This window comes from Haliaeetus albicilla, chromosome 8, assembly GCF_947461875.1.
Source record: "Haliaeetus albicilla chromosome 8, bHalAlb1.1, whole genome shotgun sequence".
In the NCBI taxonomy this organism is placed as follows: Eukaryota; Metazoa; Chordata; class Aves; order Accipitriformes; family Accipitridae; genus Haliaeetus; species Haliaeetus albicilla.
The window spans coordinates 27,755,405-27,780,466 of record NC_091490.1 but is presented as its reverse complement, the minus strand read 5'-3'; the positions used below and the strand labels follow the sequence as shown (position 1 = coordinate 27,780,466).

The 25,062-nt window shown below is 44.3% G+C and overlaps 1 protein-coding gene across 6 annotated transcripts; it reads left to right on the top strand.

Moving 5' to 3' along the window:
- Positions 1 to 2,049: 2,049 nt before the first annotated feature.
- On the top strand, positions 2,050 to 24,834 carry LOC104325051 (pancreatic alpha-amylase). 6 transcript variants are annotated; one of them, XM_069789473.1, is made up of 12 exons: positions 2,050 to 2,126; positions 5,309 to 5,445; positions 17,185 to 17,400; positions 17,983 to 18,129; positions 18,326 to 18,523; positions 22,455 to 22,685; positions 23,083 to 23,216; positions 23,295 to 23,417; positions 23,535 to 23,634; positions 23,850 to 23,971; positions 24,082 to 24,207; positions 24,523 to 24,834. In XM_069789473.1, exons 3-12 carry the CDS (start codon positions 17,233 to 17,235, stop codon positions 24,710 to 24,712), a joined length of 1,539 nt encoding a protein of 512 aa, XP_069645574.1. In that variant the 5' UTR covers positions 2,050 to 2,126; positions 5,309 to 5,445; positions 17,185 to 17,232; the 3' UTR covers positions 24,713 to 24,834. The 6 variants fall into 6 exon arrangements, with proteins under 6 accessions (XP_069645574.1, XP_069645571.1, XP_069645573.1 ...); XM_069789470.1 differs by lacking the exons at positions 5,309 to 5,445; positions 17,185 to 17,400; positions 17,983 to 18,129; ... (6 more) ...; positions 24,082 to 24,207; positions 24,523 to 24,834 and adding exons at positions 5,230 to 5,281; positions 5,507 to 5,609; positions 7,007 to 7,153; ... (6 more) ...; positions 12,037 to 12,162; positions 12,478 to 12,789 and having other exon boundaries at positions 2,054 to 2,126; XM_069789468.1 differs by lacking the exon at positions 2,050 to 2,126 and adding an exon at positions 2,154 to 2,252 and having other exon boundaries at positions 5,230 to 5,445.
- The last annotated feature ends 228 nt before the right edge of the window (positions 24,835 to 25,062 follow it).

The following is a 25,062-nucleotide window of genomic DNA, read 5'->3' as shown; positions in this document are numbered from 1 at the left end:
GTTATGAATAAAGCTAAGCTGTGTTCTTGGTGGGTTTATATTATTAAAGAACAAATAAAACACGCTCCCCACCATCCTGTACTGCTAATTTATCAAGGAAACTTATGCAGCCAGTTGAGAGAACTTTAAAATTCAGAAGGCAAAGCTTTCATTCACTTAAATCAACTGTTTCTTTTGTGTACCCATTTCTGCTGGTTGGTTTTTGGTTTGTTGTTTGTTTTTTGGTTTTTTTTTTTTCCCCCTCAGAATGTTTGTTTTGTTTGATCTGATATTTCAGATCAAATAACCTCTTATTTTTTTTAACAAATCACTAGGGCCAGCTTCCGAGGTTGCACATAAGCAGTGAATGCAGGCTTATTTCACAATTTTTCTTCATTAGCTAATGACATACAGACACAGCAACATTTCTTATTTAATTAAACTTTTGAATATGCTCATATCACTATAATTTTCAAAGTGAGGCTGACTCAGGTAATCTAACAATCATGAATTTTACTATAGTGCTCTTGTATAAATTGACTCCTTGATACAGGAAAGATCTTGTGATAATAGAAGCCAAATTAGATTCATTTTCTATATATGCGAGTTGTGTGCCTTGTCAAAATTTTCTTTGAAAGCCATATTCAGAAAGTCATTCTAATATGCTTTTAATTCTAAAGAGATGGATATTAAAAGAGCATGCACATTTCTCCAGTGTCCTTAATGTGAGTTTGTTATATGAGGCTCATCTTCACTTCCAATCTTTTGAGTGTTTTTTTCCTCAAAAACATTGAATTTTAGGGACTTCACTATATGGTAGTGAAAAGAAATTTTGGTTTTGAGAAGGTAAAAATAATGTTATCTACAGAGTGAAGTTAACGTGCATTCAGAAATGAATGGTTTCTAGCTAAATTATCCTTATGATGGTAGTAACTTGGAAAATTCACTAAGACGTTTCACATGTTACATAGTTTGCATCTTTGTTATCCCTTCACATCTTTGGAAGTTGACAGCTTAAGAGGGGACCTAATGTCAAACAGAGAATTGTTTTTCCTTGAGAATTTTCTAGGACATTTCCAACTGCTTTCAGCTTTTTCTTCAACGTATCTTCCTACTTGATACAAGACTGAAGAGAACATATTTGCTATTGTAAATACGTTGGTTTCCCTGAGTAGCTTTGCTGCTGTTCCTAGTGTAGGACAAATGCTTGAGTCCTGTGACTCCTACTGGAGTCTTTTACTCCAGCTAGCAAGCAGCTTCTGGCATGAGATCCTTTTATGTTATATACGACCAATATTTACTCTGGTTGGGGTTTTGACTGTTCCGAAGAAACATTATGGTGATAATGACAAACTCCATTTGTTACTTTGTATGGCAAAGCCACTGTTGCAATGTAGCAACATTAAAGTAGAAAATACTAGTTAATCCACTGTAGCCTTGAAGGATGCAGAACCCTTCCTTGCCCTCCTCCATTTTTAGTATGTATCTGGATGGAGCCACTTTACAAAGCTTTGTTACTCAGTTTATTGCACATAAAAAGGTATATAAGAGAGGAAACAGGCAATATGTCCTAACACGTACGTTGAGTTACAAGTACAGAACCGAGCTATTAAAATAGTGCATAAGAGGCCAGCTATGTACGTTTTCAAAGCAGTGAAGTAGGATAACAGCAAGGTGGTGCTCAAATACTCAAAGGAGTGTATATGCAGAGAGATTTCCGTTCTCAAACCTCCAGAACAAATATATTCCAGACTGTAATTTTATCTTGAATCAACGTAATCGCGTGTGATACAAAGCTTGTGGAGAAACCCGTTTACCTTGCCGTCCCCCAGTGTCTGACTGGCAGGCCGGGCGCGGGGCTGAGGGGCTGGAGCTCGCTTCCTGCTGGAGGGCACCAGCGCGGGGGGCTCTGCGCCGCGCCGCCCCGCCCTCCTCCGCGCCGCCCCGCCCTCCTCCGCGCCGCCCCGCCCTCCTCCGCGCCGCCCCGCCCTCCTCCGCGCCGCCCCGCCCTCCTCCGCGCCGCCCGGCCCCGCCCTCCTCCGCGCCGCCCCGCCCGCCCCGCGCGGAAGGGGCTGGGCTCCCGTCGCTGCGGCGCTGGGCCGGCGCTGGCCCGGCCGGTGCTGCCGAGGCCCGTGAAAACGACCCAGGTTAGCCCCAAACTGTACGTGTTGAGTTCTGCTGCTCGCTTCCGCTGTGTTTCTTGCCCGTGCGTGCTGAAGAGGGCCGGCAGGATTTGCGGCCGGTAGAGCTGCTGCTGCTGCTGAGGAGGTTGTGTAAGGGGCAGCGCTGTGTCTCGAAGAAGGTGGCGAAGCGGCGTTGCGTGGTCTGTACGAAACGGGCAGCTGCTGAGGGAAGTTCTGTGGGGAGTGAGTAGAAGTCCACGGGGAAACTACTTTCCTGTAACGGCGTTTAACGTCTTGGAGCTTCAGCAGGCCTGCGTCAGACCTCTCGTGAATTTAAATACTGTTGCTAGTATTTTGGAGGTGGCAGCTGAGTTTCGTACCACAGACTTTAACCCAGCAGAAGACAAACTGACTTGAGTTCTCACGTTGTCCAAGGTAGCAATAGCGTTCCTCAGAAACAGTTCTCTCCCACGTTCTTTGAATTGCAATCAGTTGTGCTCTCTTTTCTCCCATAGGGGAATACAGGCCTCTTACTTTTCTTCCAAGTTTCAAAAGCATTTTGAAGCTAAAGCCTTCGGAGTGTGTTGGGGATTTCAACATCTCCATTCTCTTACCAATACTTATACTGAAGCCAGAGCAGCCGTAAACCTATTTCAAAGAAATGAAAAACTGTATTTTCTCTTCAAGCACTACACCTTGGAGCTGGTTGAGTCAAAATATATTGTTCTTACTGCTTCATGTAATTTACTGCTTTGTGTACTTACTGCTGTAACTAAAAATTGCCTATCTGATAAATGGCTTCTCATCAGAGAAGATCGAACTGTCTCAGCTCGTTTTCTGTTAATGTATGTTCTTCCTGTCAGGGCAAAGAAGCTTTCTTTCATGAAAATGGAAGCACACACTGCTTACGGCTGAAATTTAGCTGTGTGCTCTACCAAAGATCTACAAATAAATAATTTCATTAAAATTATTTTGTTCACAAGCAGAAAAACAAGCTAAATTTACCGAGTGATTCATTCTAAATAACTGGCTGCCTGTGAAGTACAGTGACAGGTGATAGCAACAGGCTCTGGAAGGCAGGTTATACATTTCATAAACTGGCATATTTTGTGCTTGAATTTGCTCCAAAGAGTGCAGCTACCCTCACTGAGAGATATGGATCATCCTTTCCTTGAAATAAAAATGAGGGTCGTTTTGTAGAAGTAACGTAAGATTTTATATAAACTTTTGTTTGGGTATCGGTATCATAGCAGGTTGGAGTTTTTGGCTGTGCATTCCCAAATGTGTATTAAATCAGGAAAGAGAGCAGGTTTTTTTCACGCAGCAAACCTGAAGGCCCTTGTGTTCATGTTTAAACCTTCACTGAAGTGTTTGGTGTCCCCTATGACAGCACCCAGGAATCCCCTTATTCCATCTTTGCCCTGTGTTGTTTCAGTGTTAAGATAGCTTTTTAAAAAGAATAGATACTTAGAGGAAAGTAACAAGATTCCATGTTTTGTTATTTAAAGGAAGTAGTAGTTCAGCCTTTTGTTTGCAGAAGATCTCCTTGTAGGACTCCTCTATATCTCAGACTCTCTAAATCAACTTCTGAACCTGAAGAGTGCAAAATGAGATCCTAAATAGTGTAACATAAACCTTGATAGTTGTTTAACTTCTGGTTTGTTTTAAGTTGTATCAATCTTTAGATGAGAAAAGGGAAAGGCAATTTTAATAGGCTTGTCAGCTGTGTTCGTATATAAGTAAACAGAAATACAATATGAATTGGGAAGTATAGTTCTTAGCCTAGCTTATCAGAAGGTAATGCAGCTGGTTTTCTTCCTCTGGAAAGCTTCAGTGCACTTGTAGAACTCTCTGCCTGGGCACTGAGAAGGAGACTTCTTGGTTATGGAGCTTCACAGCACTTCTAACCTCTGCATGCCATTGTGCTGTGTTCTCTGGGAGAAGAATATCTCCACACAAATTGTGCAGGTGTGCAGAGATTAAACAGCATTTCTGGTTTTGAGTCAGTATAGTCCCTTCTGTATCTGAGAGATCTTCCAAGATTAGGGCTGCTGTTTGCATGTTAGATGTCATGCATATCACAAACGACAGACTCGCATATGTTAGACCTCCAAAATATCTGGGGTTTCATGGCAACTCACGATAAGGAACATACTGCTTGTCCAAGGCCTTGTCTAAGTATGCACAAGTCATAGTAACCAGATTGAAAAAAAAGAGGCCTTTCAAAGATAAATAGGAATGTAAAATATTATACATTAAAATGGGAAATGAAATGCCCATTTCAGTCTATGTAAGTACTCCTTTGCCTTTTGGGGTTGTTTTTTGGCCTTATATTAACAAAAATACAACTTTTGCACACCAGAGATGGCCAGTATTAGACAATATCTGAATTTTAACTTTGGAAGAACAAAGTTACCATTAATATGGGAGGTTGATATAGCTTAGCTAGAATACAATTCTCAAACAAAATGACAGTCAAGTATAGTTAAATAAATAGGATGCCAGAGATGGGCATGGTCCTGGTTTCAGCTGGGTTGGAGTTAATTTTCTTCCTGGTATAGCTGGTATAGTGTTGTGTTTCGGATTTAGTGTGAGAACAATGTTGACAACGCACTGACGCTTTAGTTGTTGCGAAGTAGCGCTTAGATCCTAAGTTAAGGATTTTTCAGTTTCGCATGCTCTGCCAGCAAGCAGGTGCACAAGAAGCTGGGGGGGAGCACAGTCAGGACAGCTGACCTGAACTACCCAAAGGGATATTCCACACCATAGGATGCCACGCTCAGTATATAAACTGGGGGGAGTTGGCCAGGAGGGGCCAATCGCTGCGTGGGCATTGGTCAGCATTGTGCATCACTTTGTCTTTTCTTGGGTTTGGTTTGGTTTTATTATTATATACCTTTATGTTACAGTTATTATTGTTAGTATTATATTTTATTTTACTTTAGTTACTAAATTGTTTTTATCTCAACCCATGAGTTTTAGGTTTCTTCTGATTTTTCTCCCCATCCCACTGTGAGTGGGAGTGAGCAAGCGGCTGCGTGGTGCCTAGTTGCTGGCTGGGCTTAAACCATGACAGGCATTTACTTTTAAATGTGTATTTCGTAATGTGTACTTCACTCTCTTGCAGGAGCATAAATAGGCAGTAAGAAGAGTGCAACGGACCACAGAGCACAGGATGGGTATCTATTTTCTTCTGTTAATTGTAGGGGTTTGCTGGGCACAGTACAACCCCAATACTCAGGCTGGGAGGACGTCTATTGTACATCTCTTTGAATGGCGCTGGGTGGATATTGCTCTTGAGTGTGAACGCTATTTAGCTCCTAATGGATTTGGAGGAGTTCAGGTATGTCTGTTCCTATCAGTAGGTAGTAAAATTGCTACATAGATGATAATTTGTTTTTCAGAGAAAATGTTCAATTCACCAAAGGACAGGTACTGAGAAAGAAAAATAGAAATGGGTAATGGAAGTAGTAAATGCTGACAAATATATTCTTCAGCCATCATCATGTAAGCGTGAATTTATTTCATTGCTCCAAAGTGCATGTTTTGCACTCTGTGCTATTACATTTTGATGAATTAGAATTGCATATCACTGGTTAATCTTTTTTTTTACTGCTGTGAAGAGTAACCTACGTTTATCTGCTTGATATTATTTAAATCAAGGGAAGCTCTTAAGAGCTGGATAAACATAAAATGAAACTATGACTGAGAAAACAGGCTCTCAAAGAGAATACCAAAGGGTTGAAGGTTTTAAATAAATAAATATAAAAGGCTGCTAATTGTGTTCACCCAAAGTGGCATGTTTCTTTCTGTAAAGCCTAGTGTCAGAGTAAGCCATTAAGAGACCCTCCTTTGCAGCAACCTGGTGTGAGCAGGCAGAAATGGAATGAACACAGGTTCTGGTGGAGGTGTGTCAATGTGAATCTGTTCTGTCTGAACAACAGACACATGTTCCTGTGGAACCAGTAGTATCAGATGGGTGGGGTAGTATGGCTGGAGAGCAGTCACCTATTAAACTATTTCAGTTTGTTTGTCAGATTGCTCAGGAAAAATTGGCGAGAGAAGTCTGCCTATCTCTTGTAACCCAGGAGTCTGCAAGTTGGCCTCAGTGAGAACTTTCCCATAATTTTCAAATACCACATCTTTTCTTTGCAGCCTTCTTTCAAGGCACAGGCCTGATTGATTTTAAACTGATTTCTCAGACTATGGTATACACTTGGATATCTTTTTAATCCATGCTGTGACAGGGTCTCAGAAAGTTTTTTCAGATGCAGACTTGCTGAGCTGGTCACAAAGGCATGGCTGCTAAGTAGGCTGCAGCCTAGGAATCTTTGTGAGAAATGGTGGGACTAGGTGGTTATGCCCAGAGACTTGGAGGTAGCAGCAAAAGCTTGTTGCCTTAAAAGTATCCTGGAAAGAGTCTATAAAAGGAAGAGGTATAGCTTATCTGGAAACTATGACAAGTCTCACGTCAAGAACACTTTTATGCAAAACATTACGGAAATGGGAAGTTAAGATCAATTTTAAGGGCAGGATGTTATGTCAGTTGTTCTGCAGTCACTTCCTCCCTGATTCAGGTCTATCTCTACTGACCTAGTCCTTCAGATTTCAGACCCTTCTTTTGATCTTTGAGGCCTGCATTCACGAAGATAATTAGGACACTATGTCCATGGACATAATTTTTATAGTATGTTTCTACCCACTGAAGATACAGGCCTAAGTCTTTTATTTTCAGCCTGGTACAGTGTAGGCAGAGGATACTGAGAATCTACATGGGTTAGGTATTGTGTCTTCCATTAAACGGACCTGATTTTCTATTTTTATATACTTTCTCTAACAATACTGGGCAAACAAATAAACCATTATCAGTATCCTGTTACCAAGAGACACCATCTTATTCACAGATTTCACCTCCAAATGAAAATGTTATTGTTACTGACCCCTGGCAACCATGGTGGGAAAGATACCAGCCCATCAGCTACAAGCTGTGCTCGCGATCTGGAAATGAAACTGAATTTAGAGACATGGTGACCAGGTGCAACAATGTTGGAGTAAGTGGTTTGAAAGCCTTCTGGTGTTAACAATGCAAGGATATAGACAACCAGTAATTTAAAAGCGAAGACATGGTAGCACTGAAGTGAAGGTGAGGGTTTTTTCATAGAATCATAGAATAGTTTGGGTTGGAAGGGACCTTTAACGGTCATCTCTTCCAACCCCCTGCAGTGAGCAGGGATATCTTCAACTAGATCAGGCTGCTCAGAGCCCCATCCAACTCAGCCTTGAATGTTTCCAGGGACGGGGCATCTACCACCTCTCTGGGCAACCTGTTCCTGTGTTTTGCCACCCTCATTGTAAAAAATTTCTTCCTTATATCTAGTCTAAATCTGCCCTCTTTTAGTTTAAAACTATTACCCCTTGCGCTACCGCAACAGGCCCTGCTAAAAAGTTTGTCCCCATCTTTCTTATAGGCCTCCTTTAAGTACTGAAAGGCTGCAATAACATCTTCCTGGAGCCTTCTCTTCTCCAGGCTGAACAACCCCAACTCTCTCAGTCTTTCTTCATAGCAGAGGTGCTCCAACCCTCTGATCATTTTTGTGGCCCTCCTCTGGACCCGCTCCAACAAGTCCATGTCTTTCCTGTGCTGAGGACTCCGGAGCTGAGTGCAGTACTCCAGGTGGGGTCTCACCAGAGCGGAGTAGAGGGGGAGAGTCACTGCCCTCGACTTGCTGGCCACACTTCTTTTGATGCAGCCCAGGACATGGTGGGCCTTCTGGGCTGTGATCACACATGCCTGCTCATGTCCAGCTTTTTATCCACCAGTACCCCCGAGTCGTCCTCCACAGGGCTGCTCTCAATCCCTTCATCCCCCAGTCTGTATTGACACTGGCGATTGCCCCAACCCAGGTGCAGGACCTTGCACTTGGCCTTGTTGCACCTCATGAGGTTCACATGGGCCCACTTCTCAAGCTTGTCCAGGTCCCTCTGGATGGCATCCTGTCCCTCAGGTGTGTCAATCACAGCACTCAGCTTGGTGTCATCTGCAAACTTGTTGAGGGTGCGCTCGATCCCACTATGTCGTTGATGAAGGTATTAAACAGTACTGGTCCCAATACAGACCCCTGAGGAACACCAGTTGTCACTGACCTCCATCCGGACATTGAGCCTTTGACCACTACCCTCTGGATGTGACATTCAACCAATACCTCATCCATCGAACAGTCCACCCATCAAATGCTTCTCGCTCCAATCTAGAGAGATGTTGTGGGGGGACCGTGTCAAAGGCCTTACAGAGGTCCAGGTAGATGACAACCATAGCTCTTCCCTTGTCCACTGATGTAGTCACTCCATCATAGAAGGCCACTAGGTTGGTCAGGCAGGACTTGCCCTTGGTGAAGTCATGCTGGCTTTCTCAAATCACCTTCCTGTCCTTCATGTGTTTTAGCATAGCTTCTAGGAGGTTTTGTTCCATGATCTTCCCAGGCGCAGAGGTGAGGCTGACAGGTCAGCAGTTCCCAGGTTCCTTTTTTCTACCCTTTTTAAAAATAGGTGCAATGTTATCTGCCTATCTGTTGAGATGGATGTTGTATCACCATTGCTGTATATTAATAAAAGAGAAATATTTTAAATAAAATGTTGGCAGAAGCAAGCAAGCAGAAAGAGGGGGCATAGGGCAGGAGGTAAGAGAGAGAACGTTAATTAGTGGTGCCTTGGGAAGTAGCTTTCTCAAATTGAAATGTGAATACTATTCTCTAGGTACATATTTATGTGGATGCAGTAATCAACCATATGTGCGGAACTAATGCTGGTGCTGGCAACCATGCTACTTGTGGAAGCTACTTCAATGCAAAGACTGAGGATTTTCCAGCTGTGCCATATTCTGGCTGGGACTTCAATGATGGTAAATGTAAATCTAGAAGTGGAGACATTGAGAACTATCATGATATATCTCAGGTAAACCTAGAATTATAAATATATTTTTCATGTACATCCATTCCTGGGCTGTGGATTCTTTGCTCCCCTTTACTGTCAGACATTTTTAAAGAACAAAACAAAACAAAAACCCTCATGGAAAACCATCCAAATTGATAATAGAGGTTAGTGTTGCTATCAGGAACACCACTTCTTAAAGGGATAGCTCTACTTGAGCCAATGGCTCAATTTCAGATTTAGACAAATGTGCTTAGATACTTTGTAAAGACAGTTTTAAAGCTCATAAAATCTATTTAGGGATTATCTTGTGTTGGGTTTTTTGTGTTTAAAAGAAAAAGTAGGAGTTATTACTTGCCTTTTATTGTAATGTGGAAGTTTTCTTTGGTCTCCATTTCAGAAGATAGAGGTTAGAATTTCATAAAGAAGAATAGTAATGCTAAAATCTTGAAAATCAACCTTCTGTTTAGAGATTTCTCTTCCTAGGAGTCTGTCTGTTCCTCTGTATCAGATTACGAGGTCAGGACTTTAAAACTACCACAGAATGAAAAATTATTTTATAAAGAAAAATACCTATCTTTCTTGAATAATGTCTTATGCCTTTCAAATGCATTTGATCTTTCCTGAATCTGAGTTGAGGGGAGATGGGTTTTGGAGAAATGACAGAAGGGGAGACTTTAAATGTCCCTGAATTCTTGAGCAGTTCTAAAGGAGCATCTTTATAGCCAATCCTTTAATACAGTTTGCAACACAGGCTGATGCACCTTGCTCTCTCCAGGCAGATAGCCATGGAAACCCATCGTGAGATTTATTAAAAAAAGCACTTCAGTATATTCAGTGTATGTTTAAAGTATTCTTTTGATGAAAATTGATGCCCATCAATTTTCAATTTACTGGAAACAAAGACAAAAAGCAGACCAAAACTAGGAGTTTAATGTTTTGTAAGGCTATAATAACTCAAGATCTTTAAAAGATTTAGAAATGTAATTTCTAGAAACCTTTTCTACATCAGAGAACAAACGCGTGCACTTGAAATAGTAATGAATCTGTTCCTTAATACACTGTAGTAAAAATAATTTATCATATTCTTGCCCTATACTTTCATTAAAAAGCTGATTATAGATTTAATGGTTTGATGCTCTGTTATAATCCTTCAGCACCTACAGCTGTCTAAGCTGGGTGAATGCAGACTTCTTAATACACCTTCTGTGTAGATGACGGTGCAAGATAACTGTCCAAGGCAAGGATATGCATGGTGAACAGTGGCTAGTGAAGGTTTTACTTGGCATTGTCATGTAGGTAACAAAATTAAAAATGTATGTAGAAAACTACATTTAGTTTATTAGGTGAAAAATGTTTCATTTCAGAATTTTTATATAGGTCCGTGACTGTCGCTTGGTTAGCCTTCTTGATCTGGCCCTAGAGAAGGACTACGTACGCTCAAAAGTTGCCGAGTACATGAACTACCTCATTGATATCGGCGTAGCAGGCTTCCGAATTGATGCTGCCAAGCATATGTGGCCTGGGGATCTGAAGGCAATTTTAGACAAGCTGAAAGATCTAAATACGAAATGGTTTTCTGCAGGAGCAAAACCTTTCATTTACCAGGAGGTAATCTCCATGTTTTTTTCCTTTATGTTTGTCTTTGCTATCTCTTTTACCTTCCTCCTTCAGAGTATGGGCCGTAATACATCTTCATCCAACTTTACGCCAGAAAAAGCTAGCCATTTCTTTGGAGCAGCCCTGCAGACACAAGTAGTTTTGCTTTTTAAAATTGCCTCCAGAAGAGATTGTGATTTAACTTTACCTTTTCTTTCTTGACTCATCTCTTTGCCTGTGTGCATCATGTATTAGATTGACTTCGGGTCGATCTACGTAGCAGAAATAAACACACTTGAATATTTTCTCCTCTCAATGTAAAGCGAGAACTAATGTCGAGGACTGTACACTGCAATTTTTGTCTCTCTTGAGACGAGAACAGATGCACGGTTTCTGTTTCCTGTACCAGGTAATTGACTTGGGTGGAGAGCCGATCAAAGGCAGTGACTACTTTGGAAACGGCCGAGTGACAGAGTTCAAATACGGTGCAAAACTGGGGACAGTGATCCGCAAGTGGAATGGAGAGAAGATGGCCTACTTAAAGTAAGGATGACGATGCTGCGACTTATCCGGGATACACCATTTGACAGGGTAGCTTCAAGTCTTTGTGTTTTCGGCTAGGAACTGGGGAGAAGGCTGGGGCTTCGTGCCTTCCGACAGAGCCCTGGTCTTTGTGGATAATCACGACAACCAGCGGGGGCATGGGGCTGGTGGAGCTTCCATTCTAACCTTCTGGGACTCCAGGTAAGGAAGGGATTGCTCTTGTCGGGGCGCTGCTTCTTCCTTTTGCGTGTTTGTCTCTCTGTTCTCTGGCATGGTTTCTCTTTCCACGTCTCATTACTTTCTTTGTCTAATGAACAGGCTTTATAAAATGGCCGTTGGTTTCATGCTTGCTCACCCATATGGGTTCACACGTGTGATGTCAAGTTTTCGCTGGCCAAGATCTTTTGTGAATGGACGGGTAAGCTGGGAACACTGAAGATAGATACATTCATGGTGCGTAAGGATCAGAACAGGGCCAGAGAAGCAGTCCAGTGCATTTGAATTTGTGAAGTGATTTCTCTGTCCCATGTTGGATCTAGCAGGTGGAAATCTGATGCTCCATCTATCTTTTCTCTACAGAGAGGCTCTCTGCATTTTCAGTAAGAAGTTTTAAAGTTCTCTTTTTAATTACAGGACGTCAATGACTGGGTTGGACCACCGAGTAACTCGGATGGGTCAACAAAGCCTGTTGCAATCAATGCAGACACTACCTGTGGCAACGACTGGGTTTGTGAACATCGCTGGCGTCAAATAAAGTAGGACACTGTGGAGAAAAAAATAAGTGAAAGCAGTTGCTTTTGCTTCACGTTCCTCGTGGCTTTAGAGCTCTTGCAGCCACAGTGAGAGCCGTTCCCTGCATTTTCAGGAACATGGTTATCTTCCGCAACGTGGTGGACGGTGAGCCTTTCTCCAACTGGTGGGACAACGGCAGCAATCAAGTAGCTTTTGGCCGTGGTAATAAAGGCTTCATCGTCTTTAATAATGACGACTGGTAAGTCAGTGGGAGAGGCGGTGTCCCCAGAGAGAAGCACAGCGTTCCTCATCAGCCATACTGATGGGAAGGGGAACGTCCTCTTCTCCTGACGAGAGCGACCACTACAGCCTGAACTAGTCATTCAGTTGCATGCCGGCTCTAGAGAGCCAGAACGGGAGTGTAGGGAGCAAAGCAGGGATAGGATCAGAAAGCTCACACTGTACATTGCCCTTCAAAGTAAGGGAGTAGCAGCAGGTTCAAAAATCCTGTACCCAGTTTGAAATACCTCTTTTGAAAACAATGGATAAATAGCGTTCACTTATTTTCACACAGGAATATGAATGTCAATGTGCAAACTGGGCTGCCTGCTGGTACCTACTGCGATGTTATTTCTGGACAAAAGGAGGACGACAGATGCACTGGAAAAGAGGTGCATGTTTCTGGTGATGGAATGGCTAATTTCCAGATTAGTAACAATGCTGAAGATCCATTCGTTGCAATTCATGTTAATGCCAAGTTGTAACACAGGAGAAATGTCCTTCTCCGTTTGGTCTGTGCATTACTGTTTCCCCTATATGCGATTCCCTGGTATTCGAGCGTGAGTGACTCTGTATCTAGTGAATAATAAATGGCAATCAGATTGAAGAGTAATGCTTTTTCCCGTAATGCATTGGATTGTAACTTTATCACGTCATAACTAGTGGCTACGCGGTGGCGGGTTTTAAGGCAGCGCAGCACTCCACTTCCCACATCACAGAAACACAGGAGACGATAAAACGAACAAAAGAACCCAAACCAACACCTGGGTAGGTTAAAATGCAGTATTTCCAAGGCCAATACACAGACACCCCCCGCCCCCTCTGTATCCCAGAGCAGCCAGACACACACACGCTGTGGGCGGCCAGCTGTGCGCAGTGCCTACGCACACAGGCAGTTTATCTGTTTCTTGTGACAAACCAAACCCGGGGTCTGGGTCAGCAGAGGAAGCTGGGCCGTGCCGATCAATTATTCCAGCCTACGACAGCAGTCAAGCCGGCGGGTTACCTGGTTCACAGTCAGCTCGTGCCTGTGCAAATCAAGAAACAGATCTTCCATCGTTAGCCCCAACGGCTTGCTGCAAACTAGCGCTCGCTGTGGCTGTTCCAAAGGCGACTGAGGAGCAGCACGCTGTACATCCAAGCATCGCTTGGGCCTCGTGACGGTGGCTGAAGCACAGCCTAGTCTTGTCTCTGTGGTGCGTTAGGCTTGCTTATTCTGTCATATCTCAGAGAATTACGCAGGTGGAGCGTGGACTTGGCATCTTTCCCAATTTCATTGTCAGCCGTGAGAAAATGCCGAGGCAAACGTGAGAGTGCACCGCGCTGCTGAGGGCAGGGGGCCTGCTGGCAAAACGCAGCCCCTGGATCTGCTCACTGGAGCGGTGTCAAAGATTGAGATGCCCATGTGGCAGGATGTTAATAGCCATTGCAAACCTGTTGTTTGCCCCCCCCGCTCCCCCCTCCGCTCCGCCATGGTCAGGCCAGGGAGCCCTCCTGCCCCTTTGAAACAGACCAGCTCCACTTGTTCATGCAAACCGGGGTGACAAAGGGATGGGTTCAGCATCCTTTTTGTGCTAGAACATCCCCAAAGTCAATTTTCGGGAAAGCTGGTCCAAAAGCATGACCTCTCACGTGTGTGCGATAGTGGCAGTATCCTGGTGGCTGAGAATTTACAATCAAGATGTTGTGGAAATTGGCGTGATTTTTTAGGTCCTACAGCTATGATGGTTTAATCTTTTCTTGTACTGGCTCTTTCTCTTCTTCTCTGAAACCACTGTTGCCCACCCTTCCTGGGATTTCCAGTGGACTTGCTATGGCAGATACAACTGAAATTTGAGAACTATTTCTTTACTGAGAGGAGGACAATTCTAACTTTGCAGCATGTTATGATACTCACCTGTCTGGTGAGTAGCAATAAATGTAGACATGTTCTTCTTTTAAAAGATGATAATTCAAGTCTAAGATTGCTAACTGAGCATCTTTAAGACTGTCATCTCCCTTAGTCTTTTATGTTGGTTTTAACAACCTGTCTGGGAATAGCTGAATGCTGTGTTTAATACACAGGCACACTTAACCGTCTTTCATACCCCTCAAGCCATTGTTATGACAGAGCACAACAATATTGATTATTCATTTGTTCAAGCTAAATAGCAGCGAGGCAGACGACTGCATTGAGATTGCTCTGGCTGTGTCAGAGTCCCATATGCTCTGATCAGCTCCTTTTAGATATTCCACATGTGCAGGGTGTAAAGTGTAATGTCAAATTCACTTACTTGAAGATAATTGATGCTAGATACTTCCTCTAGCAGTGTGATACAAAATATACTGAAATCACAAGACAAATGTAAGTTACACTTAGCAAGAATAAAACAGTTGCAATGTACAGTTCAATCACAGTATTGATGTGATCTGTATAATATACTCACCATCAGGATGCTGGGTGTCCCTAGTCACTGGAAAGGAATATGTGGGTTGAATCCAGCTAAAGCCCGTTGCTATCTCCAAAAATCTTCTGTTAATTGTTTAGTTTTTATAATTTCAGTTGTGCTGAGTCATGTGTACACTCCTCCCCATGCTGGTGTGGCTAAACCAGGGAGACAGTCACTCTCTTTTAATTAACTCGGGGAGAAATAGTTACGCTACCAGCTGACGCACGCAGCTGACATAGCTGCTTATCTAAAATAAAGGCCACCTTCCAGCCCTCTCTGTGTTGAGATAAAGTCAGCATTCTTTGCAACACCTGTGGACAGTCACAGCCTGCATTATTCCCTGAGCTTCATGGGCATGTCACTCTTGCCTGTCCCCTCTGAGCCTTCTTCCTTTACAGGGGCTTATCGGTCAGTCACATGCTGGTAGGTCTTGTGACACTGCAGCAGTGTGTTGGGAAAACGCTGGCGTTGCAGCAAGGCATCGATTGTGTATTTGACTGACAGAGCTGTGCCATGACCATATAAGGACATATAAGAGCAGGCCTGCCTTTTTAGGTTTGCAGTGCAAAAGCTTGCAAATGAAAGGCTCTCTTTTCAATGTCTAGAACCCACATCCTCCAGTTTCTCACAACCAGGTTTCCAATGATACTGGGGGATCAAATGGATTAAAACATGGGATTTCAAAACAAAGCCAAACCCCTCCAATGTCTTGTCTGCCCAAACCTTCAACTCCCCTGAAAATCAGAGCCAATTTGTGAGGGACCTGACAATTTTACCATACCACAACAGATGGTGTGACTGAAACTGCACATTAAATACTTTCTACTTGGGGTTATACTTAGAAAGACTCATAGATCATCGGTGCTGGATGGCCACCTTCTCTCCTGCCCTCAGGTATTTCCTCAGCGTGCTAAAATATTGCAGCCTGTTCAGCTTGAGCTGCTGAGCAGCCTGTCACGTGAAGACTCCCAGTTCCCTTGCCAGTGGACTGGCCATCCATCGCATCAGGCTATCAGGGATGGGGCCTTACCCTCCTGGGCTGATAGCAGTGTGTTTCAGTGACAAACGCATGTCACTGGAAGCTGAATTTTATGCAGTGACATGCTATCACATCAGTGGAACCCCACAGGGAATGGTGATGTAAAAATTAACCTCAGGCACATTTGGTCGCTCTCGGTAATATTGAGGGGGTGGGCGTGGTACGTCTCTTCTCACTGAATTGGTGATCACAAGGTGCAATCATCTCACTGGTACCTTACTGTTAGGGAGTAGGCAAGATCATTCGCAGTAATTTACTATTTCATCGCTGTAGTGAAAAAAGAGACCTTTCAGACAGTCTGGGATATGAAAATGAACAGGTGGGCAAATGGAAGCTGCTTCTGCGTTTTGTCCTTGAGGACAAATTCTGGGAAAAAGAAGGATGCATGTGACATATTCAATGGCATGGCTACTTTCAGAAAGAACATACTAGAGGCAGTTTGGGTACAAAGCGCACTGAGGTTTCTTTTCTCTTGGAGTAGATGTGCCATTTTGTGGACTTTTTGTTTTCCTCCCAGATACTCATCAAACGTCAGGGATTTTCTGGTCTTCGTATTCTCTCAGAGTGTTGTTTTATTACTGGCATGACTTGAGCTTATTCATGAAGCATTGCTGCTTAGACCTCAATCTTATAAGTCAGTTCCAAATGAAGACCTGAAATTAAGTCATGAGCAAAAGTCAGCAGTTTTTTTTGAAGGAGGAAATTGCAGGAAAAGCCAGAAGGCACTTGGGCCACAGCTCTGGCTTTCAAATTCAGTTTTATGTCAGGCAGCTAAAATTAATCTGCAGTATCACTTTACCTCTGATTCTGGGTTGCCTGCCTTGATCCGGGTGACTCATTGGTCATTCAAAGTGAGATGAAAGCTTATGCAAGGTCTCCGTTGGAGAGGAAAACACTTGCAGCTCTGATCGCTTTCAACCAGGTAGAGCAACAGTTGCTCTGCAAGACCACGTGAAGAAAACCTGTAACAGTTCCTAGCAGGGACGGGGCAATGATGATCGAAAAACTTCAGGCATGAAAAGGGGTCAGTTTCTAGCTACCAGTGTAATTCACCTGGTGAAGACCCAGGCCGTGTTGCATGCTATAGCTGCTATTGACTGAGAGTGGCTGATCAGGTACCCTGGTTTGAGCTTGGACCAATCCTGAGAGCTAGACAGCTCTGAATGCTGGCAAACTCATTCATTCTCCTAGAGCTGTTAGATTTGCAGTTGTCTTTTAATTACCTCCCTTTCCTTTCACCTTCCAGAGCCCCCTTTGAGGGCCTATGTGTTACGTTTTGGAATCCTTTTGATAAAGTATCTTTGTTTACGTGATTGGAAGGAGCACAATTCTGAATTGGGGTGCACTACTCACAGACTGCTTGGTTTATGATAATGTATAATCAGTGTGAAAAGGTATTTTATCTTCAGCTGTTGGGCAATCCAGGAAAAAACAAAACAGAACAATGATATCGAGCTAGCTAGCCAAATAATAGCTGATAACATTGATCTGTGTGAATTTTGACAGCTGGAAGAGGAACTTTGTCATCTTGCAGGTGTATAAACTGCTAGTGGAGAGACCACAGCCTCATACTGAAGGCATCATGCAAGTCCTTCTCCTGCTCGCAGCTATAGGGTTTTGCTGGGCACAGTATGACCCCAATACTCAGGCTGGGAGGACGTCTATTGTACATCTCTTTGAATGGCGCTGGGTGGATATTGCTCTTGAGTGTGAACGCTATTTAGCGCCTAATGGATTTGGAGGCGTTCAGGTAAGTTGTTGCCTGTAAGTAGGTAGGCAAATCGCACTGTAGCATGTGATTAATAAATCAAAAAGCCTGAATCAGAGACAGCCGGCTCCAAGTAACTTTGGTGTTGGAAGTAGAGGCGGGGGGGGGGTGGAAGTAGTAGAGCCTGCAGGGCCAGCCAGTGACATTGTTATCTCCAGCAGGTCAGTTACAAAGGGGCGTGCTTTCCTCTGAAATGCTTCCCCTGCAAAGCTAAGTTTTCCTCTTTACCTTGTCCTGAGGGAAGTGCATAAGCACTGAGTTTTGGATTTCCCAAGGATGCCACTATTCCAGGTAAAAATAATTCCTGTGTCTTCAGCCCTCCAATGCATGTGTCCTTGAAAGCAGGCCCATGCTGGACCTGGGCAGCCCACAGGAAGAAAAGAAAGCTTTCTTGCCTGTCTGGTAGATGGACATCTCCCAGACCTGAGCTTATGCTGTGGGAGAGAGACTGGCTTGGGCACTAGCCTTCCTCTGAGGGCAGAGGTGCTGAGCGCAGATTTTGCCCTTAAAAGGTTGAAATAAACCCAACTGATTTCTTATCAATGTGCACAATTTCATCTGCAGGTTTCACCTCCAAATGAAAATATTGTCATTACTAACCCGAACAGACCCTGGTGGGAGAGGTACCAGCCTGTCAGCTACAAGCTCTGTACTCGATCAGGAAATGAAAATGAATTCAGAGACATGGTGACCAGATGCAACAATGTTGGAGTAAGTGCCTTGAAAATCTGTATCTGATATGGCAAGAAGTGCTGTATCAGCTGAGGGAAGTTATTGCTACTGTCCTCAAAGGAGGCATAAACTGAAGGGGGAAAAAAAGGTGGAACTAATAGTGATGTGGTAAAGCTCTGGCTATCACTTCACCATCATTACAAAACATACTAAAATGCACTTACTGCTTTTCCAGGTTCATATTTATGTGGATGCTGTTGTCAACCACATGTGTGGGGCTGCAGGTGGCTCAGGCACGCATTCTACTTGTGGAAGCTATTTTGATGCTGGGAACAGAGATTTTCCAGCTGTGCCATACTCTGGCTGGGATTTCAATGATGGCAAATGTCAAACTGGAAGTGGAGAAATTGAAAATTATGGCGATATATATCAGGTAACTTTCTCTGGCAAAAGTTTGAAATCTTTTTTCCTTTTTTTTTTTTTTAACCTGTTCCATAAACGTTACAGTAAGGCCAAAGGGAGTAGTTTCTCATAAAACCTGTGCTTAGTCATCTGACAAGTGACAGAAATAGTGAAAATAGGTACAGGAGGGGTACTCGTGGTGCAAAATGTTTTCAGGACTGAGAAATCAAGGACCCTCCCGCATGTTTCACGTCGGCATGTATGTCGGCAGTTTGCTCCTGAACTGAGCCCAGTGTACTCAGCTCAGCTGGTGAGCTCTTTCTTGTAGCTTGTAAACTCAGCTGATCTTGAGAATGAGCCCCCCCGCCCACCTCCCTGGAAAATGATAGCAGTGCAAGACGGTACCCTGGTTGAGTGACTTTCTCTTTTTGTAGATGGAATGTGTGGCAGTACTTTCTCAAGGTTACTGCTCTTCCTTTGGCCACTTTGTTACAATAGACCATGCTGTTTCTCATTCTCAGTTCTGATGACACCTGCACAGGGAGGTGATATCCTTCACCAAATGTCATAACTTGAGTATTGAGCTGTACAGTAAATTTACCTATGTCTTGGTGCAGACTGTTATGGTTTAACCCCAGCCAGCAATTAAGCACCACACAGCTGCTCACTCGCCCCCGCCATGGCAGAATAGGGGAGAGAATTGGAAGAATAAAAGTGAGAAAACTTGTGGGTTGAGATAAAGACAGTTTAATAAGTAAAGCAAAAGCCACGCACGCAAGCAAAGCAAAACAAGGAGTTCATTCACCACCTCCCATCGGCAGGCAGGTGTTCAGCCATCTCCAGGAAAGCAGGTCTCCATCACACATAGCGGTTACTTGGGAAGACGAATGCCCTAACTCCAAACGTCCTCCTGCCTCCTTCTTCTCTCCCCCGCCAGCTGTATACGCTGAGCATGATGTCATATGGTCTGGAATATCCCTCTGGTCACTTGGGGTCAGCTGTCCTGGCTGTGTCCCCTCCCAGCTTCTGGTGTGAGAAGCAGAAAAGGCCTTGGCTCTGTGTAGACACTGCTCAGCAATAATGAAAACATCCCTGGGTTATCAACACTCTTTTCAGCACAAATCCAAAACATAGTCCCATCCTAGCTACTGTGAAGAAAATTAACTCTATCCCACCCCAAACCAGCACATTCTCCACCCTTTATTCCATACCATTTACGCCATGCTCAGGTACCACACTATCCAATACAACCTCATTAGCCACCACCACCCTCCTCATCCTTTAATATATACACAGATATCATTCCCTTAGTCTGTGGACCACCCCCTGTAAAATGTCTTTAAAATGTCCACAAATGTCCATTGAGTCCATTTAGTCCATGACTTTGGGCTCCATCTGTTATGGTGGTGTTGTCGTTTAACCCCAGCCAGCAACTAAGCACCACGCAGCTGCTTGCTTACTCCTCTCTCTGCCAACCAGTGGGATGGGGGAGAGAATCGGAAAAAAAAAAAGTAAAACTCATGGGTTGAGATAAAGATAGTTTGATAGGACAGAAAGGCAGAAAATAATAATAATGATAATAATCAAGTGACAATAATAACAACAATAATGATATAATAATAATATAATAACAACAACAATAATAATAACAATAGAATTGGAATATACAAAACAAGAGATGCACAATGCAATTACTCACTGACCGATGCCTAGTCAGGCCCTGAGCAGCGATCTGCCCCTCCCCGGCCAACTCCCCCCCTCCAGTTCCTATACTAGATGTGACATCACATGGTATGGAACATTCCTTTGGCCAGTTTGGGTCAGCTTCCCTGGCTGTGTCCCCTCCCAAATTCTCGTGGCCCTCCAGTCTTCTTGCTGGCTGGGCGTGAGAAGCTGAAAAAATCCTTGACTAAGTATAAACACTACTTAGCAATGACTGAAAACATCAGTGAGTAATCAACACTCTTCTCATACTGAATCCAGAACATAGCACTATACTAGCTACTAGAAAGACAATTAACTCTATCCCAGCCAAAACCAGGACAGGTAGTCACTCAAGACAGGAGAGATGGCATGTTGTGTGATTATTGGGTACCAAAACCAGCTCAGTTTGGGTCACTGCTGCACTTGCACTGCTTCTTGTAAGGCTTGTCGTCCATTTGTTCAGGTGGTTCCTGCTGTGGGAGCGCCTATAACATGCAACTCAAATCTCGGGTTCCAACAATTTAAAGGTATTTCCATTACAATCTCCACCCCTGGTCCCTTTGGACCACGCCATAGGGTTTAACATTGCAATGAACTCCTGCCCTTGCCCCTGTTCTGGCTTGGACTTCTCCACAGACTGCAGTTTCTTAGGGTTGTACCTGCTCCATGTGGAGTCTTATCTATAAGCCACAGTCTCCTCAGGGGTACACCTGCTGCGGCATAGACTCATCCACAGCCACAGTCACTTTGAGGTGCACCTGCTCCAGCATGACCTTACCCACAGCCACAGTCTTCTCAGAAGTAAACCTGCTCGGACATGGCCTTAGCCATGGCTGCAGTCCCTCCAGGGGAGTACATCCTCTGCCGTGGGCTTATCCATGGTCACACACTTTGAGGTGCTCCAGCATGACCTCATGCACAGCCACTGATGCTTCAAGGTGTACCTGCTGCAGCATGGACTTATCCACAGCCACAGATGCTTTGAGGTGTACCTTCTCCAGCATGGTCTTATGCTTGGGCCACAATCCCTTCAGAGGTATACCTGCTGCGGCACAGACATAACCATGGCCACAGATGCTTCGAGATGTACCTGCTCTGGCATGGGCTTATCCATGGCCACAGAGGCTTCGGGGTGTCCTGCTCCCACATGGACTCATCCACAGGTCACGGTCCCTTCGACTCAAGTTCACACTGGAGTTTCAGCCTGTCCAACACAGCAGCACAGAAACAGCAGCGATGGCCTGGCCATCTGCCAGGCCAGGCACGTTGCCATTGCTGTCAGCAAATTGTTCCCAGGCACAGTAGAGTAAGATGATAAGCAGTACAGCAAGCAGCAAAACCAAAAAAAAAGCAGCCACTAACGAACACTAGAGTCTAATATACAGTAAGGCAAGCAAGCCCCATGGCAAGCACAGGAGCCTGCCAATTAATAGCTAAACAGCAATCACAGCTATAAATTCGACCTAGCACATTCCAATCAAACCTGTCATTATCTCAAATCCTTCGGGTCCCACATTGGGCGCCAAAAAGGACTGTTGTGGTTTAACCCCAGCAGGCAACTAGAGCACCACACAGCCGCTCGCTCACTCCCGCCATGGTGGGATAGGGGAGATAATCGGAAGAGTAAAAAAGTAAGACAACTTGTGGGTTGAGATAAAGACAGTTTAATAAGTAAAGCAAAAGCCACGCACGCAAGCAAAGCAAAACAAGGAGTTCATTCACCACCTCCCATCGGCAGGCAGGTGTTCAGCCATCTCCAGGAAAGCAGGGCTCCATCACGCATAGCGGTTACTTGGGAAGACGAATGCCCTAACTCCAAATGTCCTCCTGCCTCCTTCTTCTCTCCCCCGCCAGCTGTATACGCTGAGCATGATGTCATATGGTCTGGAATATCCCTCTGGTCACTTGGGGTCAGCTGTCCTGGCTGTGTCCCCTCCCAGCTTCTGGTGTGAGAAGCAGAAAAGGCCTTGGCTCTGTGTAGACACTGCTCAGCAATAACGAAAACGTCCCTGGGTTATCAACACTCTTTTCAGCACAAATCCAAAACATAGTCCCATCCTAGCTACTGTGGAGAAAATTAACTCTATCCCACCCCAAACCAGCATACAGACCTTGGCATAATTCTCTTCTATGCAAATTGGATATCCAAGAAGAATTGATTCTGTGGCTGGAAACATGCAAACATTTCATTGAAAGGTTTTGCAAACTGACAGTTTGGCACCTCAAAACTTTTTTTCTTTCTCTTTTCCATTACACAGGTCCGTGACTGTCGCTTGGTTAGCCTTCTTGATCTGGCCCTAGAGAAGGACTACGTACGCTCAAAAGTTGCCGAGTACATGAACTACCTCATTGATATCGGCGTAGCAGGCTTCCGAATTGATGCTGCCAAGCATATGTGGCCTGGGGATCTGAAGGCAATTTTAGACAAGCTGAAAGATCTAAATACGAAATGGTTTTCTGCAGGAGCAAAACCTTTCATTTACCAGGAGGTAATCTCCATGTTTTTTTCCTTTATGTTTGTCTTTGCTATCTCTTTTACCTTCCTCCTTCAGAGTATGGGCCGTAATACATCTTCATCCAACTTTACGCCAGAAAAAGCTAGCCATTTCTTTGGAGCAGCCCTGCAGACACAAGTAGTTTTGCTTTTTAAAAATGCCTCCAGAAGAGATTGTGATTTAACTTTACCTTTTCTTTCTTGACTCATCTCTTTGCCTGTGTGCATCATGTATTAGATTGACTTCGGGTCGATCTACGTAGCAGAAATAAACACACTTGAATATTTTCTCCTCTCAATGTAAAGCGAGAACTAATGTCGAGGACTGTACACTGCAATTTTTGTCTCTCTTGAGACGAGAACAGATGCACGGTTTCTGTTTCCTGTACCAGGTAATTGACTTGGGTGGAGAGCCGATCAAAGGCAGTGACTACTTTGGAAACGGCCGAGTGACAGAGTTCAAATACGGTGCAAAACTGGGGACAGTGATCCGCAAGTGGAATGGAGAGAAGATGGCCTACTTAAAGTAAGGATGACGATGCTGCGACTTATCCGGGATACACCATTTGACAGGGTAGCTTCAAGTCTTTGTGTTTTCGGCTAGGAACTGGGGAGAAGGCTGGGGCTTCGTGCCTTCCGACAGAGCCCTGGTCTTTGTGGATAATCACGACAACCAGCGGGGGCATGGGGCTGGTGGAGCTTCCATTCTAACCTTCTGGGACTCCAGGTAAGGAAGGGATTGCTCTTGTCGGGGCGCTGCTTCTTCCTTTTGCGTGTTTGTCTCTCTGTTCTCTGGCATGGTTTCTCTTTCCACGTCTCATTACTTTCTTTGTCTAATGAACAGGCTTTATAAAATGGCCGTTGGTTTCATGCTTGCTCACCCATATGGGTTCACACGTGTGATGTCAAGTTTTCGCTGGCCAAGATCTTTTGTGAATGGACGGGTAAGCTGGGAACACTGAAGATAGATACATTCATGGTGCGTAAGGATCAGAACAGGGCCAGAGAAGCAGTCCAGTGCATTTGAATTTGTGAAGTGATTTCTCTGTCCCATGTTGGATCTAGCAGGTGGAAATCTGATGCTCCATCTATCTTTTCTCTACAGAGAGGCTCTCTGCATTTTCAGTAAGAAGTTTTAAAGTTCTCTTTTTAATTACAGGACGTCAATGACTGGGTTGGACCACCGAGTAACTCGGATGGGTCAACAAAGCCTGTTGCAATCAATGCAGACACTACCTGTGGCAACGACTGGGTTTGTGAACATCGCTGGCGTCAAATAAAGTAGGACACTGTGGAGAAAAAAATAAGTGAAAGCAGTTGCTTTTGCTTCACGTTCCTCGTGGCTTTAGAGCTCTTGCAGCCACAGTGAGAGCCGTTCCCTGCATTTTCAGGAACATGGTTATCTTCCGCAACGTGGTGGACGGTGAGCCTTTCTCCAACTGGTGGGACAACGGCAGCAATCAAGTAGCTTTTGGCCGTGGTAATAAAGGCTTCATCGTCTTTAATAATGACGACTGGTAAGTCAGTGGGAGAGGCGGTGTCCCCAGAGAGAAGCACAGCGTTCCTCATCAGCCATACTGATGGGAAGGGGAACGTCCTCTTCTCCTGACGAGAGCGACCACTACAGCCTGAACTAGTCATTCAGTTGCATGCCGGCTCTAGAGAGCCAGAACGGGAGTGTAGGGAGCAAAGCAGGGATAGGATCAGAAAGCTCACACTGTACATTGCCCTTCAAAGTAAGGGAGTAGCAGCAGGTTCAAAAATCCTGTACCCAGTTTGAAATACCTCTTTTGAAAACAATGGATAAATAGCGTTCACTTATTTTCACACAGGAATATGAATGTCAATGTGCAAACTGGGCTGCCTGCTGGTACCTACTGCGATGTTATTTCTGGACAAAAGGAGGACGACAGATGCACTGGAAAAGAGGTGCATGTTTCTGGTGATGGAATGGCTAATTTCCAGATTAGTAACAATGCTGAAGATCCATTCGTTGCAATTCATGTTAATGCCAAGTTGTAACACAGGAGAAATGTCCTTCTCCGTTTGGTCTGTGCATTACTGTTTCCCCTATATGCGATTCCCTGGTATTCGAGCGTGAGTGACTCTGTATCTAGTGAATAATAAATGGCAATCAGATTGAAGAGTAATGCTTTTTCCCGTAATGCATTGGATTGTAACTTTATCACGTCATAACTAGTGGCTACGCGGTGGCGGGTTTTAAGGCAGCGCAGCACTCCACTTCCCACATCACAGAAACACAGGAGACGATAAAACGAACAAAAGAACCCAAACCAACACCTGGGTAGGTTAAAATGCAGTATTTCCAAGGCCAATACACAGACACCCCCCGCCCCCTCTGTATCCCAGAG

Coding starts and splice junctions, on each gene's coding strand:
- LOC104325051 (XM_069789468.1), top strand. CDS start 5,278: ATGGGTATCTATTTTCTTCTGTTAATTGTAGGGGTTTGCTGGGCACAG. Junction 18,524..22,454: donor ATTATGGCGATATATATCAG/GTAACTTTCTCT, acceptor TCCATTACACAG/GTCCGTGACTGTCGCTTGGT. Junction 23,635..23,849: donor GATCTTTTGTGAATGGACGG/GTAAGCTGGGAA, acceptor TTTTAATTACAG/GACGTCAATGACTGGGTTGG.